The sequence below is a fragment of the Leucoraja erinacea genome, chromosome 29, assembly GCF_028641065.1.
Source record: "Leucoraja erinacea ecotype New England chromosome 29, Leri_hhj_1, whole genome shotgun sequence".
NCBI classification, from domain to species: domain Eukaryota; kingdom Metazoa; phylum Chordata; class Chondrichthyes; order Rajiformes; family Rajidae; genus Leucoraja; species Leucoraja erinaceus.
The window spans coordinates 3,824,620-3,845,135 of record NC_073405.1 but is presented as its reverse complement, the minus strand read 5'-3'; the positions used below and the strand labels follow the sequence as shown (position 1 = coordinate 3,845,135).

The 20,516-nt window shown below is 44.8% G+C and overlaps 1 protein-coding gene across 2 annotated transcripts; it reads left to right on the top strand.

Annotated features, from left to right (window-relative positions):
- The first annotated feature begins 3,255 nt into the window (after window positions 1-3,255).
- Window positions 3,256-17,446, top strand: LOC129711016 (CDC42 small effector protein 2-like). Of its 2 annotated transcripts, none has more exons than XM_055658364.1 (5): window positions 3,256-3,394; window positions 9,770-10,045; window positions 11,145-11,249; window positions 13,960-14,103; window positions 16,875-17,446. In XM_055658364.1, exons 2-4 carry the CDS (start codon window positions 9,992-9,994, stop codon window positions 14,059-14,061), a joined length of 261 nt encoding a protein of 86 aa, XP_055514339.1. In that variant the 5' UTR covers window positions 3,256-3,394; window positions 9,770-9,991; the 3' UTR covers window positions 14,062-14,103; window positions 16,875-17,446. The 2 variants fall into 2 exon arrangements, with proteins under 2 accessions (XP_055514339.1, XP_055514338.1); XM_055658363.1 differs by having other exon boundaries at window positions 3,256-3,410.
- Window positions 17,447-20,516: the final 3,070 nt, after the last annotated feature.

Sequence of the window (20,516 nt, the reverse complement as noted above, 5' to 3'; positions counted from 1 at the left end):
CGTCCTGCCCCTTTATGTATCTGTGTAAATGTTTATTAAAAGTTCCTATCATATCTGCTTCCACCTTTTCCCCTGGCAGCATGTTCCAGACACCCACTATTCCCTGGCAACCACGTAAATCTCCTTTAAACTTTCCCCCTCTTACCTTAAAGTAACGCCCTCTAATATTTGACCTTTCTAATCTGGGAAAAAGACTGATTATCCACCCTGTCTATGCCACCATTTTCTATACTTAGATCACGTTTCTCCTCAGCCTCCGATGCTCCAAAGCAAACAGTCCAATAGTCCAACAGTCCTTCATGAGAGAATGACAACAAAGCAAACAGAGATAAAATGTAATCACCTTTCCTAGCTAACAATGATCTATACATTTTCCTTGATTATCATCTCTTTTGATGTCTCGTTTTGACACCTTATGTCTAATGTCTCCCTTATGTCTCCCTCTCCCCTGACTTTCAGTCTGAAGAAGGGTTTCGACCTGAAACATCACCTATTCCTTCTACCCAGACATGCTGCTTGTCCCGCTGAGTTACTCCAGCATTTTATGTCTCTCTTCAGTGTAAACCAGCATCTGCAGTTCCTTCGTACACTTTCCTTATAGCTGATACTTTCTAACACAGGCACCATCCTGGTGAATCTTGTATGCATGCCCTTCAAAGCCTCTACCTTCTAATGTGACGACCAGAACTACACACAACCATTGAACACCAAGCCATTTGTTCCAGCATCGCTTTTGGGCAGGTGATCTTCCTTCCACAGACTGCAGCTCATCATTCACAATGTGTGGCCTTTGTGAACTCTCTTTGTGGTTGACAAAGTAACTGAGCAGATTTTTTTTAAATTTTGCAACATTAGATTTTTTCCATTCAGTTGACAAAGCTGCCACAGCCAGACATAAAAACAGTTTTACCAAAAACCTGTAGCCTCCTTTTGCCCTGGTATTTTATTTAATTCATATGTTGATTCAATAATGTTTTATTATTAGTGTTTAATGTTTTATGTGTCATTCCTAACTGTCACTGTACGTTGTTGTCACTTGTGAGCGGAGCACCAAGGCAAATTCCTTGTATATGAATACTTGGCCAATAATTCAATTCAATTAACTAATCCTCTCCATAATGAAAGATATTAACAAATGTATTTATTAATATTTTTGGGGTTTTGTTTGAGTTTGGGCATTTGTTGTATACTCATGGTTGAGACTAATAGATGTATAGAGACTAAAGAACTTAGATATATTTTTGAAAGATCAAAAAATTGAGGGCATCTGGCACAGAGGAGGGGTTAAGGCCCGGATAGATCAGCCATGATTATATTGAATGGTGGGGCATGTTTCAGTGGCCAGATGGCCTATTGCTCGACATCTTAACTTTTCATGAGTGCTTGTGACTCAAAGTATATGATGATTTGGCAAGAAGCAGGGCGGTCCTGACCTGCCATCTACCTTATTGGATGCCTTTGTGCTATCTTTAATCAGACTTTATCTTGCACTAAATATTGTATCTATTATTTTTATCTGCGCACTGTGGATGGCTTGATTGTCATCATGGATAGTTTTTTCTTTGACTGGATAGCATGCAAACAAAATCTATTCACTGCACCTAGATACACATGATGATAGTAAAATAAACTAAAGTAAACTGAAAGAGGTACAACGACACAAGAGACTGCAGATGCTGGATTCTGGTAAGAAATGCAGAATGCCAGAGGAACTCAACAGGCCGAGCAGCATCTGTGGAGACAAAATATGTATTTTATTTTGAGCCAAGACCCTGAAATAGTATCTAGAGGTGAGAGGAAAGATGATCTTATGAAATGGTGGAATAGAATGCAGCCTCAGTGGTGAGGACTGAGGAGAAGAACGACTTTGGTATTGCTTTGAGTCGGTAGTCTGGGCAATATTCAAGGACTCAGCAATGGACCTGAACCAATATGCCACAGTTGTTACCAACTTCATAAGGAAATGTGTGGAGGAGTTTGAATACGTTCAGTTCACTTTGTTTTGTACAAAAAAAAAGATACAAAGTGTTGGAGTTTGAATTATTCCAGCACTTTGTGTTTTTTTTTGGTAAATCAGCATCGGCAGTTTCTCGCAGACACAAAGTGCTGGAGTAATTCAGTGAGCCAGGCAGCATCTCTGGAGGAAAAGGGATAGGTGGTGTTTTGGGACGGGATCCAACCTCACCAATCCTTTTTCTCCAGAGATACGGCCTGACGCACTGAGTCCAGCACGTTGTGTCTATCTGGCATAAACCAGCATCTGCAGTTCTTTGTTTCTATATCACCAGTTCATTTACGTCTAGTTTATTGTCACGTGTACTGAGGATAAACAGCTTTGATTTGCATGTCACTCAATCCGATCAGATAATACTACACATAAATATCAGGTCAAACTCAAGTCCAATAAATAGAGCAAAGGGAAAGCACAGAAAGCAGAATGTAGTTCTTTTGTTGCTGAAAGTGAAGTGTGGTGAATTCAGCACGATTTATTACTGTGGAGTTTCAGTACTGTATTAGTGTATTGCTGAAAATAATCACAAATTGCTGGCCAGGCAACACCTCTGGAGAAAAGGAATATGCCACAGTTGTTACCGACTTCACAAGGAGATATGTGGAGGAGTTTGCATAAGTTCAATTTCATATAGAACATGGAAAATAGGTGCTGGAGGCCATTCGGCCCTTCTAGCCAGCACCTCCGTTCATTGTGATCCTGGCTGATCGTCCCAAATCAATAACCCAGGCCTGCCTTCGCCCCATATCCCTTGATTCCACTGGCCCCTAGAAGCTGCATCTAACTCTCTCTAAATATCCATCCAGTGATTTGGCCTCCCCTGCCCTCTGTGGCAGGGAATTCCACAAATTCACAACTCTCTGGGTGAATTTGTGGAATTCCCTGACTGACACAGTTTCCTTTGTTTTTTGTTTTGTACAGAAAAAAAAAGACACAAAGTGCTGGAGTTTTGAATTATTTCCAAATAGGTGACCCTATTTCGGTTCGAGACCCTTCTTCAGTCTCTAGTTTTATTGTAAGCTGGAGCAAAGATCCTATAGCTCTGCTCTGCTATAGGATCTTTGAGCTGGAGGTTTTTGCCAAGGCAAGGGGCACGCAGTGAGTGACCTGTAACGTTTTCTTATGGCGCAACCCTGGCAGCTTGCGGCAGGTGCCGTGACGCGGGTTGGTGTCTCACAGAGGCTTGATGTGAGGAGGGCGGGCGGGCGTTAGGACCGTGGGGGGCAAGCAGCGGACGGGCGTTAGGACCCGGGGAGGAGCTGCGGCCTCAGGTACCAGGCGGGGCGGTTGCTGCGGGCGACCATCGGCTCGGCCCTACTCGGCTAGACTCGGCCTTGCTCGGCTCGGCTCTCCCAGTCGCCGGCGATCCATCCTCGGGCGGAGGTGCTGCTTTGTGTGTGTGGGTATCTCGCTTCATGTGGACGTTCATTGCCCGTTATTGTGCTGGGAGGGAGAGAGGGTGGGGGTCGGGGCTGGTGCTGCTGCTGGGCAACGTTAATGCTGGAGTAACCCCCAGCTGGGACGGGCGGCATCTCTGGGAGAGAAGGAGTGGGCGACGTTTCGGGCCCACACCCCGTTCTTGACAGATACAGATGCTTGTACTCGCTAGAATGTAGAAGATTGAGGGGGGATCTTATAGAAACTTACAACATTCTCAAGGGGTTGGACAGGCTAGATGCAGGAAGATTGTTCCCGATGTTGGGGAAGTCCAGGACAAGGGGTCACACAGTTTAAGGATAAAGGGGAAATCTTTTAGGACAGAGATGAGGAAATAATTTTTCACACAGAGTGGTAAATCTGTGGAATTCTCTGCCACAGTTGAGGCCACAGTTCATTGGCTATATTTAAGAGGGAGTTAGATGTGGCCCTTGTGGCTAAAGGGATCAGGGGGTATGGAGAGAAGGCAAGTACAGGATACTGAGTTGGATGATCTGCCATGATCATATTGAATGGCGGTGCAGGCTCAAAGGGCCGAATGGCCTCTACTCCTGCACCTATTTTCTATGTCTATAAAACACAACAAAATGCATGAAACATGAAAATCAAAGTAACGAGTGGATAAGTCCAAGAATAGAGTTGTGCAAACATTGGGGGGGGGGGGGGGGGGTTTGGGGGGGGGGGGGGGGGGGGGGGGGGGGGGGGGGGGGGGGGGGGAGGTGATGGGTGGGAGGAGGAGGTCTCACAGGGAAGGGCCTGTACCATTTAGGCGATTTTTTTCGGCGACTGTCTCCCCCCCTACGACAATGTCTACAACAACCTACCACCTAGTCGAAGTCCAGCTACCCGCAAGCTACCCACAAGGTACATGTCGCTGGTTGACGTTGGTAGTCGCCAATGGAATTCACCGAAGTCAGCACCGGCGACAACCTACGACAGCACCTACGTCATTATGGCGACAACCTACGACACCACGTACGTCTGGAGAAGTCAAGCTACGTTCATTGGCGTCAAGCCGACTGTCGCCGAAAAGTTTTAAGCATTTCAAAATCCAGAAAAACGCTACGATTCTTTGCTCGACTGACGAGACTACTCACGACCATACAGGCAACACCCCGGCGAGCATGTGGCGACAGCCTACTAGCCTGTAGTCGCCTAAAAAATTTGCCTAAGTGGGACAGGGGCATCGGTCTAACCCACGGCAGAAAGGAGAGGAGTTGTACAGTTTGATAGCCACAGGGAAGAAGGATCTCCTGTGGTGTTCTGTCCTGCTTCTTGGCGGAACCGGTCTGTTGCTACAGGTGCTCCTCAGGTTGACCAGTGTGTATTATGGAGGGGGTGAGATTTATTATGAAGTCAGGTCGGGACCCTCCTTCAGACTGAATGTCACCCATTACTTTTCTCCAGAGATGCTGCCTGTCCTGCCGAGATGCACCAGCATTTTGTGTCTCTCTTCGGTGTAAACTAGCATCTGCAGTTCCTACACAGTTTCAGTTTAATACCGAAAAGGTGCAGTAAAAAGCTTTTGTTCCATGCTAGCCAGTTAGCAGAAAGTCAATACATGATTGCAATCAATCCATTTACAGTGTATAGATACATGATAAGGGAATAACGTTTTTAGTGCAAGGTAAAGCCAGCAAAGTCCGATCAAGGATAGTCCGAGGGTCACCAAAGAAGTAGATAGTAGTTCAGCACTGTTCTCTGGTTGTGGTAGGATGATTCATTTGCCTGATAACAGCCGGGTAGAAACTGTCCTGTATCTGGAAGTGTGCGTTTTCACACTACCATACCTTTTGCCTGGGGAGAAGAGGGAGTGGACAGTGTGCGACTTGTTCTCGATTATGCTGCTGGCCTTGCCGAAGCAGCATGAGGTATAAATGGAGTCAGTGGTAGGGAGGTTGGTTTGTGTGATGGTCTGGGCTGCGTCCACAATTTGTTGCAATTTCTTGCGGTCTTGGATGGAGCTGTGATGCATCCCAATAAAATGCTTTCTATGTTGCATCTGTAGAAGTTACTGAGAGTTGTAGAGGATGTGCCGAACTTCCTAAGCCTTCTAAGGAAGTAGAGGTGTTTGTGTACTTTCTTGGTCATTGCCTCAAAATGGGTGGTCCAGGAGAAATTGTTGGTGATATTGACTCCTGGGAATTTGGGTTGTCAATATTTTGTGTAGAGGAATGACAGTGTTGCATCTCCCTTCCCTGGCTGCATGCCTGGCCTCCCCCTCCCCTGATTGCATGTCTTTCCCTGGGCTTGTGCTGTTGGCAATCATGGGGCATTACTGCTTGTAAATTGGACGAGGTATATAGAAGGCAATTGCAGTTTGCGAGCAAAAACCCAGCATTGAAACAAGATGTTTTAAATCCTTGATGCAGCTGCGGCCAGCTTAAAATTGATGTTCATACTGTGACAAACTTGTATTAGTTTCAGTCTTTTATGAATGTTTCTAGAAATGATCCCTAATCTGTGCATAGTTTTGACAATACAATGTTTTCTTCCTTAATTACCAGGTATTGCATCGTATTCTTTCTGTGTGAACGATGTTCGATCAGGATATACATTTCCTGGGCAATTTCATGATAGACATAGGACATAGAAAAATAGGTGCAGGAGTAGGCCATTCGGCCCTTCGGCCCTTCGAGCCTGCACCGCCATTCGATATGATCATGGCTTATCATCCAACTCAGTATCCCATCCCTGCCTTCTCTCCATACCCATGATTGATCCAATATCTGTGAATTTAGTTGAAGAATTTTGAGTTGGTATGAGATACTGAAGTATCTTTAAAGCTGAGCTTTGCCCAAATTATTCTCCCCCCCCCCCCCCTTTTTTTATAGACAATAGACAATAGGTGCAGGAGTAGGCCATTTGGCCCTTCGAGCCAGCACCACCATTCAATGTGATCATGGCTGATCATCCCCAATCAGTACCCCCCTCCTGCCTTCTCCCCATATCCCCTGACTCTGCTATTTTTAAGAGCCCTACCTAGGTCTCTCTTGAAAGCATCCAGAGAACCTGCCTCCACCACCCTCTGAGGCAGATAATTCCACAGACTCACCACTCTCTGTGAGAAAAAGTGTTTCCTCGTCTCCGTTCTAAATGGCCTACTCCTTATTCTTAAACTGCGGCCCCTGGTTCTGGACTCTCCCAACATCGGGAACATGTTTCCTGCCTCTATCATGTCCAAGCCCTTAACAATCTTATATGTTTCAATGAGATTCCCTCTCATCCTTCTAAACTTCAACTGCTTGGTGTCATGTACAGGGAAATTATATAAGGTCCCTGGTGCTAACTCAGATGAGATCAACTTCTTTGACATCACCACCGATGTAATTCACCATTTCTCTGCACTGATGGTTCAATGACTCACTGTCTTAGCCAAATTAGTCATTAAAGCTGCTAGTTGCATGCGCAATTTATTAAATAAAGATTGCTTCAAAAATTACAGAACATTCCTGCCATAATACAAGTGCAAGTCGTTTTTCTATGAATGTAGACAGTAAGATGGAAAGTTACAGATCCTAGGAGACCCTGCAAAAATATTAACCTGCAATTTCAATCAGAAACTGATCAAACAACCTTCAATTTGCTACATGCTATTTCACCGTTGGATTTGCTGTAACCTGTTACCTTAATCTCACAATTAAAGTTCCTTTAATGTACATTCTTTATCTTACTAGCGCTAAAGGGGAGGCAGAATCCTACCTGTGGTTTGGGGAAAAAATGCACATTTCTGTTATCCACAGGGGTTCAAATTGTTGCCTTCACTCAGTCCTTTCATTATAATGCACCACACTTGCTCAATTAGCTCAGAACCAGAACTTTGCAGAAAGCCCTGACTCAGTGGGTTTTGGTTTACGTCAGGAAAGGACAAGGTGCCGTGGTCCAAGCATCACATCACTAACCAGTTGTTTTTCTGCGTTAAGGAGGGTGATTGTGTCAGCAGGAGGGCACCCATTGTAAAGGAATTCATTGTTTACGGGGCAGTAACCCCAAGTAACAAATACCTGACCTCATGGGGTTTTATCACAATTAAAACAGGATGACTTTTCTCTGCGGCATTATTCCAGCAAAGATGGGTGCTGTCACTCTGGGAAATTGTCTTAATCAAAACAGGAGTTTGTTCCCTCAGAGTAAACCCTTGTAAGGAAATGTGTAGGAAGGAACTGCAGATGTTGGTTTGAACCAAAGAGAGACACAAAATGCTGGACCCCATGAGGTTAGGGGGGACTTGATAGAGGTCTTTAAAATGATGAGAGGGATAGACCGAGTTGATGTGATTCTTGGACACGGCTTATCCCTTTGACGAATAGGGAAGATTCATAACACTAAGAGGGACATAAAACTTCAAAATAAGGGACAGAAGTTTAGGCAGGGAAATATGATGGGGGGGAGACCCTTCTTTAATCTCCTTCTTCAATCGAGAGTTACTGCAGTTTGGTCTATTTTGGAATGAGCTTCCAGTTCTTCTTTCCACAGATGCTGTGGAGGCAGTCCAGCTTTCTGTGGTATCATTTATTTAAATAAATTGCATTTAGGCATATGGACCTGAGAAGTCAATTTATGGTAGGGTTATTGAAAGTTGAGTGCAGAAGCATCTACTATTCCATAAGTTGGTGAAAAAAATTTGTTCGGCACAGAAACTGAAATCTTTTGTAGGGCCGAGATGACCTGAATATTCCGTGCTCTAATTTCCCAGTCAACAGATTATGGATTCAGGTTACACAAAAAAGCTGGAGAAACTCAGCGGGTGCAGCAGCATCTATGGAGCGAAGGAAATAGGCAACGTTTCGGGCCGAAACCCTTCTTCCTTGTTGCCTATTTCCTTCGCTCCATAGATGCTGCTGCACCCGCTGAGTTTCTCCAGCTTTTTTGTGTAACCTTCGATTCTCCAGCATCTGCAGTTCCTTCTTAAACAAGATTATGGATTCAACTGGATTGAGATTCTTCTGTGCAATGAGTTAGCAAAAGATTGTGGGAGAGTCGGCTCTTGTGTTGAAGTATTTTACTGAAGATATTTATTTCAGTGCTCCAGAAGATTACCACAATGTCTGACTAACTGGGTAATGACTACAGTATAAAGACGTTGACAAATGCTGTAAGTCTCTGAGTCATAGGGCAACCGACCAAAATACTGGGAGGGGGAAATCCATAGACAAATCTTGGTGCCTAACAACGCTAGTGTCCTGTCCAGCAGTCAGAGGTGCCCCATCCATTTGAAAACATTGATTGTGCAGTGATTTGAGGTGAGTTTATTGCTTGGCTGTGACTTGAGAGCAAGCTGTATATTATAAAGCTAGCAAATCGTGTGCTTTTCCTACAGTGGTGCCAATTAGACATTTGAAGCAATTGAAAATGATGCTTTCTTTTTTTTAATAGTTTGCAACTTTTCTGATGGAGATTTTCTTCCTCCTGTCCTGTGAATCTGTTGGCTGAAGGACACATAATTCACCTATGGCTTTGGGCGTCTGTGGCTTTTCGCATTCCCTTTTGCAGATTTTCCATTGACACACTATGATTGGTTGTTACTAAGGTTTTGATTTATGGTGCACAAAATGGCATTGTTGGATCCAGATGGATTGTCCTTGCCAGTGTCTGCTTTCCCTGAAGCGTGCCTCTTGCACGGAACTGTTTACTCGGCTGACTCTTTGTAAAGTAGGATACTAGGTTGCAGATAGACACAAAAAGCTGGAGTAGCTCAGCGGGTCAGACTGCATCTCTGGAGAAAATGAATAGGTGACGTTTCGGGTGGAGACCCTTCTTCAGATTTGGATGGAGGAAAACCTTTATAAATTACGTATTTTTCGGGCTTGCCTTCCTCAGATTGAAGAAGGGTCTCGACCCGAAATGTCACCCATTCCTTTTCTCCAGAGATGCTATCTGACCCGCTGTTATCACAGCTCTTCGTGTCTATCTTCGGTTTAAACAAGCATCTGGAGTTCCTTGCTACACATACTAGATTGCAGACTTTGACTTGGTATTGCACAGCGGTGGTTTTCGAAACATTCATCACAGAAACTATTCATTTAGATCAGGATCATGAAGCCATGTTTTTAATTCATTAACTGCATCGACTGTTAGTGCCTCCGAATATAGCACTTGACTTGGAATTGAAACTGAGAACATACAATATTATTTGCAGTGAATCCTTGCCAGATGAGCTCCTTCAGTCACTATGGGAACAATATTTTCTATTTAAAGTCATTGTGTAGATGGCCAGCCCGCATTTCATTGGTGTCTAACCGCGCAGGGCACAGAGGCAATTAGAAAATCCAAAAAAGAGATTTGTTTCACGAAAAACAAATATTTCTTTTGTTTCTACAGATTGGATAAAACAGGACCGGGGAAACACTCACCTGCTGCAGCGTTGGAAGGAGAAACTTTGAAGTCGGAAGACCAATAATAAGCTTGCCTGACTGTTGGACTCTGGCCCACAAATTCACATTCGTAGTGCCGTGTAACATTCACACCACTTGGTTTCTTTGGGACTTCTCTTATCGCCAAGTGATTCTGGATTTGCCAAATATTGCGGAGTAGCTTGTAAGAATGAGCGAATTCTGGTTATGTTTCAACTGCTGCATTGCAGAACAACCACAGCCGGTGAGTGTGCTGTTTACAATCACGATTCCCACGGTTTAGCTGCTTATTGATTTTATAATGTACAGAACATTATTAATGGCGTAGAGTAGTTTGTTATAAACATTCAACAGAGAAGGCACAGTGATTTGAACAGAAGTACCATCTGCTCTTTGTATTCCTGGATGCCCTTGTTTGGCACATTTAGATTGCACAAGCTGAGAGAAATAACCATATCTAACATCTATCACGCATGAGTATTGCGATGCCTATTTACTGGTTTGGATTGCCTTTCCGCTCAGACTAAGCTGCTACGTAATCATATTTAGATGGGAGAAAACCTTTATAAAGGATGTATTTTTCCTGCGTAGGAAGGAAATGCAGATGCTGGTTTAAACCGAAGACAAACATAAAAATCTGGAGTAACCCAGCGGGTCAGGCAGCATCTCTGGCGAAAAGGAATAGGCGACGTTTCGGGTCGAGACCCTTCTTCAGATTCAGACTGAGGGTCAGGGGAAAGGGAAACAAGAGAAATAGACGGTGATGTGGGGAGATATAGAACAAATGAATGAAAGATATGCAAAAAACAAACGATGATAAAGGAAAGAGGGCAATTGTTAGCTGTGGCCCAGGTGGGAACGAACAGGTACAGACAATGAGACTCAACAAGATGACTTTGAAGCTGGTACGAGTTGGGTGGGAGAGGGAATGCAAGGGTTACTTGAAGTTGGAGAAATCAATATTCATACCACTAGGCTGTAAGCTGCCCAAGAGAAATATGAGATGCTGTTGCTCCCATTTGCGTTTAGCTTCACTCTGACAATGGAGGAGGCCTAGATCAGAAAGGTCAGTGTGGGAATGGGAAGGGGAAATAAAGTGTTTCGCAACCGGGAGATCAGGCGGACTGAGAAAAGGTGTTCAGCGAATCGATCGCCCAGTCTTTGTTCGGTCTCGCCGATGTATAACGGATACAGTAGATGAGGTTGGAGGGTGTATTTCTCATGCTTGCTTTCCGTTGTAGATATCATGTATCATTCCAGCTGTGTTGTCTCCTCACTGCTAGCGTACCCCTGCGTTAAAGTTCTGTAGAGTCACACCGTTAATATCTGTACTACTTTCGCAGAAAAGGAGGCGACGGATAGATAGGACCATGATCGGAGAGCCAACAAACTTTGTTCACACATCTCACATGGGGGCTGGAGATATGTTCGGCGAACAAATTCACTCTGTAAGTGTCTCTCACCTATTCTGAAAGCTTACAAGTTATTTTTCAATTGTAATGTTCTATGCTTTCTAGCAGTTCATTACAGTGAGCATGTGAGCATGTGAAATGAAATATGTTTATTGTCATTGCACAACAACTGTACAACACAAAATAGACTTTTCAGTAAAGAAAATAATAAATGGTATTAAAAAGGGGGTAAGAAATATTTCGAATTATTGGTCCCCCCTACCTGTTAGAGTCGGTATTTTTATCGCTTTTTCTCAGAGACCTGTAATCGCCTCCCAGAGGGTAGCAGAGTGAAAACCCGTGGCCTGGTGGCCTGCCATGTTTGTGGGCGTGGATGTTACGGAGATCAGTTGATCAGTCACATAGGAGTGGGGGACCTCTGCCCAGCATAGTGAAAGGCTTGCTTCGTGTGGATGGCACAGCACTAGTGGGGAGCTAGGCTAGGTCGCGGAGCTAAGGGCGATAATAATAAATTTTGCCTGGGTCGCCGCGCTGGATCGACACTTACTGGTAAAAAAACATATCCGGTAAAAGCTGTGACCGCCGAGAATTTCAAAGACACCTCAAAAAACACAATATGAAGAGAGAGCAGCGGCAGCCAAAACCGCGCGGAGTGGACTCTCCCTTCCGACAGCCATCTGGGCGGCGCCGACTTCAACATCGGGAGCCTGGGAGCTCCAAACCAGCGCGGCCTTGTCGGCTTCGGAAGCCGCGGTCTCCAGTTAGGTGGCCCAGCCACTGAGAGGACTCTCCCGACGCCGGGGCAACAGCACCCGGCCAGAACGGCCAGGAACATCGGGCCTCCGTAGAGGCAATAGCGGAGGCCTCAATAGGCCTGACTTTGGGAGAACTGGGGATGGGGACCTGGACATTGTTACCCCCTTCCCCCCCACAGTGGCACAGGACCACTTGTGGCTCCTGAGGAAGGAGTTGGGATGATTTTTGTGTGTGGAAGTGTCAGTGGAATAGGCAGAGATTTTAGATTTTGTGTCCAAGATGGCTGTCAGAAGGGAGAGAGGACGCTGGCGCTGACCGCCTCCATTGCCAGAACAAGGTTACACGCAGACTAGAAGATCAGCGCCACATGTTCCGCTTGGGCAGCCAACAACCCAACGTTATGGACATTGAGTTATACAATTTCAAGTAATATCCCCCAACCTTGTGCGATTACTTTTCCCCACAATTTCCCCCTTCCCCCGTTCACCCAGTTTCTTTCTCCCACTCATCTCCCAGCCCAGAGTCCCACAATGCCTTTTTCTCCCCCCCCCCTCTTTTCCTTACTCCCCCCGTCCTCTTCCACCCATATCCCCCCCCCCTCCTGCTTTACATTTAATTCCTCCTGTTTCTTATGTGCCTCCCTCTTGTCTCCTTTTCACCATGAGCCTTTGTCAGCGATCTCCCACAACCTGCCCCCCGCCTACATCCACCTTTCACCCACTCATCTCCCAGCCCAGAGTCCCACAATGCCTTTTTTCTCCCCCCCCCCCTCTTTTCCAGGCGTTCTTCACCCATATCCCCCCCCCCTCCTGCTTTACATTTAATTCCTCCTGTTTTCTTATGTGCCTCCCTCTTGTCTCCTTTTCACCATGAGCCTTTGTCAGTATCTCCACAACCTGCCCTTTTACAACTTTCTCTCCACTCCTGTGCTCAGTTTGATGGCGGAGCCTGACCCAAGACGTCGTCTGTCCATTCCCTCCACCGACGCTGCCTGATCCGCTGAGTTTCTCCGGCACTTAGCGTTTTGCTCAAGATTCCAGCATCGGCAGTCTCTTGTGTCTCTGCTGGCTATTCAGCATGTATATGTCTTTCATAATTTAATGTACCTCAGTCATGTCACACCTCAGCCTCCTTTGCGCCAGAGAAAACAGACTCGGTTTATCAAATCCCTCCTAACACAAGCCCTCCAATTGGGTCTTTGGGATGCAGGAACAAACCAAAGCACTCAGCAGAAACCACAGGGAGTATATGCTCCTTAACAGCATGAGGTGTGAAGTGAACTTGGCGAGATCAAACCTCCACTCTGCGTCAGCACATTTTTACGACAACGTCTGCATAATGACCTGGAGGAACTCATTCTTGTCGCGCTCAGCTTGAATATATTGAGAATTACCTTTTACTGCCCAAGTTAACTCAATGGCCTTGGATTGAAACTGGCACGACATTTTGTACGGTCAAAATATTCTCTGCACTTGACGACTAACTCTCTCGATGTAGGGGGTGATGCTCTAGGAGAATCTTTGCCAAAGATCGTTGCAAAATGCAATCTGTCTCTCCCTCCAGAAACCAGAAATGAATCTGATTTTTGTTTAGTGGGTAAACTGGCAGAAGGAGCTGACAGTTGAATCTTGTGTTCAGCATTGTTGCCAATAATGTGTCCTCCTGACCTATTCCACACTTAAAGTTTTCTGCTAATTCACTTTGTACTAAGTGAACTTTGTGCTAAGCATATTAAGTTAAAAAACGAGGGGTCAAATCTTGGCTGGAGTGCTGCAGAAGTGGTGATTCTTGGATGCCACTCCCGAGGAAGTGGTTGGCAAGTATGCTGATATCCTGACTGATTTTTCATAACATGTTTGGATATTGAACAAACTATAAATTGAAAGCAAGCAACATTCTTCGTTAGAAAATAAGAACGTTTTGACAGTGCAGCATTAAAATATTGCACTTTTATCCAATTAACAAGCCATTTCATTTTGTTCTGTTGCAGGTAAATGATGTACACGACCAGATGCAGTCTAAGGGCGGCTACAGTGACTCTGTGCCAATTAGTATTCGGACAATGCATCTCATCGATACAACAGCAGCATAGCGTCATCAGCAATGGAGTTACATTGCTCCAGTTAATCCATTTGTAAGTATCACCATTACTGTGATATTGATTGTAGGTTTAAGAAAAGCTTTTAGTCATTGGCGTTGCTTTCAAGATCCTGTGTTACAGAATTCAGTCCAGCCTATGAATACATTTTGAAATCGCAATGGGTCAGATCTTTGCTCACCACCGCACTTAGACTCTAAGACTTAAGAGTTTTTAGTTTAGAGATACAGCGCGGAAATGGGCCCTTCGGCCCACCGAGTCCGCACCGACCTGCTATCCCTGCACATTAACGCCACACACACACACACACACACACACACACACACACACACACACACACACACACACACACACACACACACACACCACACACACACACACACACACACACACACACACACACACACACACACACACACACACAAGGGACAATTTAACATTTACACCAAGCCAATTAGCCTACAAATCTGTACATCTTTGGAGTGTGGGAGGAAACCGAAGATCTCGGAGAAAGCCCACGCAGGTCACGAGGGAGAACTCCGTACAAACTCCGTACGGACAGCACCCGTAATCAGGATCGAACCCTAGTCTCTGGCGTTGTGAGGTCGTAGCTCTACTGCTGCGCCACCATACTCCTGCCTTGGACTTTCCACTCCTGTGTTGAGTCAGTGGACATTTCCCATGGCTTGTGTTGAACCAGTGTCATGGTAAACCGAGTGCTCATTTGAGATAAAGGGCAATTATTTTGTGTCATTTAAATTAGTTTCAATTTTCAAATATGTGGAAATGGGATAACGTAGAACTAGTCTCAACAGGAAATCCGTGGTCGGGGCCGACTCGGTGGGCTGAAGACGGTTCCATGCTGCATCTCTAAACTAAACTAAAACAGGAGATCCTTCTTCCCTGTGGCTCTCAAACATCAACAACTCCCCCTTGGTCATGGGGTAGACTGACTCCCCTCCTCAACCTTTGCACATCTCCAATCCCTTCCACTTGTCACTTTAATTTCGTGCTTCATGTATTTTGTGATTGATGGCTGTTGGCTGATCAATATCCCTCCTGGGATAAAGTTCTATTGTTCGTATCATCTCATCTCAGGCTAGTGTATATCATTAGTCTTTCTTTTAGAGCACCCTCTGCTGCCCATAAATATCATTTCCCAAGTTCAAGTGAGTTTATTGTGTTCAAGAAGGAACTGCAGATGCTGGAAAATCGATGGTAGACAAAAATGTTGGAGAAACTCAGCGGGTGCAGCAGCACCTATGGAGCGAAGGAAATAGGCAACGTTTCGGGCCCGAAACGTTGCCTATTTCCTTCGCTCCATAGATGCTGCCCGCACTCGCTGAGTTTCTCCAGCATTTTTGTCTACCTCCCAGCTAACAATGATCTATTCTACATTTACCTCGATCTCCACTCCCTTTGCCCTGTTTTCACACCTTACACTTCCTTATCTATGTATAATCCTACTCCCCGGACATCAGTCTGAAGAAGGGTCTCGACCCGACCCTGTTGATTCTATATCCCTGTGTTCATTGACCACAAGTCTACCATTGCCCTCATTTTAAACTTCTCTGTTTTTTTCTGATCTCTGTGCAAAGTGTTAATAGCCTGACAGTTAGTTGTTGGGAGGAAGCTTCTCCTGAAGCTGGATGTTACAGTTTTTGGGCTCCTAAACCTTCTTCCCGATGTCAAGAGTGAAATGAGAGCATGGCAAGAATGGTGAGGGTTTCTGATGATGCCAGCTGCCCCTTTTTGAGACAACGACTCTCGTTGATCCCATTGATGGTTTCATTTGCTATGTGCCTCTCCCCTGCCATAAATCCATGTGAAGAGTTATCAGGGTCCAAGTCAAAGTGACGCCAAAATTGGCACCACAAACACTTAGAAACATAGAAACATAGAAATTAGGTGCAGGAGTAGAGGCCATTCGGCCCTTCGAGCCTGCACCGCCATTCAATATGATCATGGCTGATCATCCAACTCAGTATCCAGTACCTGCCTTCTCTCCATACCCCCTGATCCCCTTAGCCACAAGGGCCACATCTAACTCCCTCTTAAATATAGCCAATGAACTGTGGCCTCGACTACCCTCTGTGGCAGAGAGTTCCAGAGATTCACCACTCTCTGTGTGAAAAAAAGTTCTTCTCATCTCGATTTTAAAGGATTTCCCCCTTATCCTTAAGCTGAGACCCCTTGGCAAGAATGGTCCCCAACATCGGGAACAATCTTCCTGCATCTAGCCTGTCCTGCCCCTTTTTTGTAAGTTTCTAAAGATCCCCTCTCAATCTCCTAAATTCTAGAGAGGTTAAACCAAGTCCATCCAGTCTTTCTTCATAAGACCCTGACATCCCAGGAATCCTGGTGAAGAGTTCTCTGCACTCCTAGGCAATAGTGTCCTTCCTCAGATTTGGGACTTGTGACTGAAGGAAGTTTGTTTTTGACAGACTCTGCCATGGCCTGTTTGGTGAGCAGAGAATGCTTCAATAAGAATTTGAATGAAATAATGTAGATATCAGTGGACTACAATTATGCAGGTAATTTATGTTTAAGAAAGAACTGCAAATGCTGGTAAAATCGAAGGTAGACACAAAATGCTGGAGAAACTCAGCGGGTGAGGCAGCATCTATGGAGAGAAGGAATCTATGGAAAGACCCAAAACTTTTTTCCATAGATGCTGCCTCACCCGCTGAGTTCCTCCAGCATTTTGTGCCTATGCAGATAATTTATGTTGGGTTTCTGTGTCTGACTGGTACATGAGCTGTCTGTATTTGACTTGCATCTTAAAGTACATCTCATCTCCTTTTCAGGTTCCTGTCTTCTTTAAAACCTGCGCCTGCGACTCCTTGATTCCCCGTGTCTCCTCTGTCAAGACGTTTTGAGTTGGTTACTGAAGAAACAAAAACATTGTGTTAAAAGTGGCTTTTAAAGCCACTTTTAAACATGTTGCTCATAATATACTTGAAGCACATGAGTAAGCTTAAAGCTGCACTTGCGTTTTCTGAAGTAGATGATACATTCTCCAATATTGGCTGATTCAGTCAAATTAGGAGTTTGCTAAAAGATCCGTTGACCAGTCTTTTTGAGTTGACTTGTAATAATTATTGGAGCCATGGGTACAAATACTTAGTTGAGAAATAAAGCTTAGCAAATGACAGCACAATTATATATGGAATGATATTTAAGTACAGTGTTCTGTGGGTTTATCGTACGGAATTCATGTCAAATCGTTTTGCAGCATTTTAGATGTGGATACCTGTATAGAATTACAAATTGATTGGGTCATTGGAGATCCAGTGACTTGATAATGGGGAGCCATGTGTTTACATTGTTGCCTGTTTTATGTAAATATTGCTTTCTAATAAAATAATGAATTCCCTCGTTGAGGATTCCTTAACTCCACATATGAAAGTGCTGACTCGTAGAGTCAGAGAGTGATACAGCGTGGAAACAGGCCCTTCAGCCCAACTTGCCCACACCAGCCAACATGTCCCAACTACACTAGACCCACCTTCGTGGGCTTGGTCCATATCCCTCCAAACCTGTCCTATCCATGCACCTGTCTAACTTTTTCTTTAACGTTGGGATAGTCCCAGCCTCAACTACCTCCTCTGGCAGCTTATTCCATACAGCCACCACCCTGAAAACGTTACCCCTCAGATGCCTATTAAATCTTTTCCCCTTCACCTTGAACCTACGTCCTCTGGTCCTCGATACTCTTGGGGACTCTTTGACAAAATAAACTTCCCAGAGCTGGTTCTGTGGAATAAATCTCTGGATGGCGAGGTTGACTGGACTGACAAGAGTACGATGCTCGGACTAACCGCACAAATCCCCAAGGTGCCGACCCTGATTGGAGTATTCTACCCACGGTCTGACACTTCCATCGGGCACATTTCTCCAGGTGCAGTTCCACAGATACACCCCTTACTGTAATCCAGTGCCCCAGGCTCATTCCTTGCTGGGGGATTATTTCCTCCGGAATATTTCTGCACTGGTAGGTTTTCCCAGCTTCATTCATCGAAAGACGTTCAAGTTTGTAGGCTAATTGGCTTGGGTATAAGTGTAAATTGTCCCTCCTGTGTAGGGTGGTGTTAATGTGCAGGGATCACTGTTCGGTGGGCCGAAGGGCCTGTTTCCGCACTGTATCTCTGAACTAAAATAAACTAAACTCATACAGTAGCTCCAGTGATAACCATGATCACACGGAAGCGATTTTGTTGAGTCAAAATGTCTTTGTTGCAGTAAAAGACCTTGAAAGATTTTGGTAACAAACATTCTGAATGTTTAACACAAACACTGAAAATGCCAGAAATTCTCAACAGGATGACAAGGACAATAGATCAGATTGGAAGTTGGATGAAGAATGTGGTCTCTGTATTGGAGAATCACAAAGTCATAAGTGATGAGTAGAATTAGGTCATTAGGCCCATCAAGTCTGCCCAGCCATTCAATCATGACTGATCTATCACCCCCTCCAAACTCCAGCCTTCTCTCCAAAACCTCTAACACCCGTACTAATCAAGAATCTATCTATCTCTGCCTTAAAAATATCCACTGACAGCCTCCACAGCATTCTGTGGAAAAGAATTCAACGGATTCATCACCCTCTGACTAAAGAAATTCCTCCTCATCTCCTTCCTAAAAGAACATCTATTAATTCTGAGGCTGTGACCTTTAGTCCTAGACTTTCCCACTAGTGGAAACATCCTCTCCACATCCACTCTATCGAAGCCATTCACTATTCTGTACGTTTCAATTAGGTCCTTCCTCATTCTTCTAAACTCCAGCGAGTACAGGCCCAGTGCCGACAAACGCTCATCATAGGTTAACCTACTCATTCCTGGGATCATTCTCGTAAACCTCCTCTGGACCCTCTCCAGAGCCAGCACATCCTTCCTCAGATATGGTGCCCAAAATTGCTTACAATATTCCAAATGCGGCCTGACCAGCGCCTTATAGAGCCTCAGCATTACATTCCTGTTTTTTTTTGTATACATGCCCACTTGAAAATAAATGCGAAAATAGATTAGATTAAATGCTAGATCTAAAATCGATTGGTTGATCGCTTTGTAGAGCACCTGCATTCATTCTGCAGAGGCTACCAAGCTTCCCGTTTCCCACCACTTTAAGACCACATCCTATTCCTACTCCAACCTATTGGTCTGGTATCCCCTGCCCTGTCACAATGAGACCAAACACAAGCTTGAGGAACAACACCTCATCTTCGGCCCAGCACATTGCAGCTTTCTGGATTTCATATTGAATTCTATAACTAAAGGTAGCTTAGTCTCTCAGTGTGCATCAGTCATTTCATCAGCGTAGGTTCACCAGGTTAGTTCCCAGGATGGCGGGATTGTCATATAATGAAAAAATGGAATGAATGGGCTTGAATTTAGAAGGATGAGAGGGCATCTTATAGAAACATAAAATTATTAAGGGATAGGACACGCTAGATGCAGGAAAAATGTTACCGATGTTGGGGGAGTCCAGAACCAGGAGCCACAGTTTAAGAATAAGGGGTAGGCCTAACTGAGATGAGGAAAAACGAGAGATGTGAATCTGTGGAATTCTCTGCCTCAGAAGGCAGTGGAGGCCAATTCACTGGATGCATTCAAAAGAGAGCTAGATGGAGCTCTTAGGGCTAGTGGAATCGGGATATGGGGAGAAGGCAGGAATGGGGTACTGATTGGGGATGGTCAGCATTGATCACAGTGAATGGCGGAAGAGCTGAATGGCCTACTCCTGTACCTATGTATCTATGTATCCATCTGTATTAGTTCAGCTTCCTTTAAATTTCTCTCTGGGAGTGGAGGATATGCCCAGCCTAACCTGGTGGTTTTGCCTTCTGGCTCTGCATTGTGCAATTTTTCGAAATGTATAAAATCATGAGGGGAATATATAGGGTGAATCTTTTACCCAGAGTACAGCAATCATGAACTAGAGGATATAGGTTTAAGGTGAGGGGGGAAAAGATTAAATAGGAACCATAGGGACGAACAGATGGAGGTTGGCATTTGGAACGAGCTGCCAGATGAGGTAGATGAGGCAGGTACTATCATAGGATTTAAAGATATTTGCGCAGGCACAAGGATGAGATGGGTTTAGAGAGAAAAAAGGTCTCGACCCAAAACGTCACCCATTCCATTCTCTCCAGAGGTGCTTTCATCCAGAGAGATGTGAATCTGTGGAATTCAGCTGAGTTACTCTAGAATTGTGTGTCTACCTTAGATAGGTTTAGAGATATGGGCCAAATGTGGGCAGGTGGGACTAGCGTAGCTGGGGCATCTTGGTTGGCATGGGTAAGTTCGGCCAAAGGCCAAAGGGCTTATTTCCAAAGATAGGCACAAAAAGCTGGAGTAACTCAGCGGGACAGGCAGCATCTCTGGTGAGAATGGGCGACGTTTTGGGTTGCGAACTTTCTTCAGACTAGTCTGGGGAAAGGGAAACGA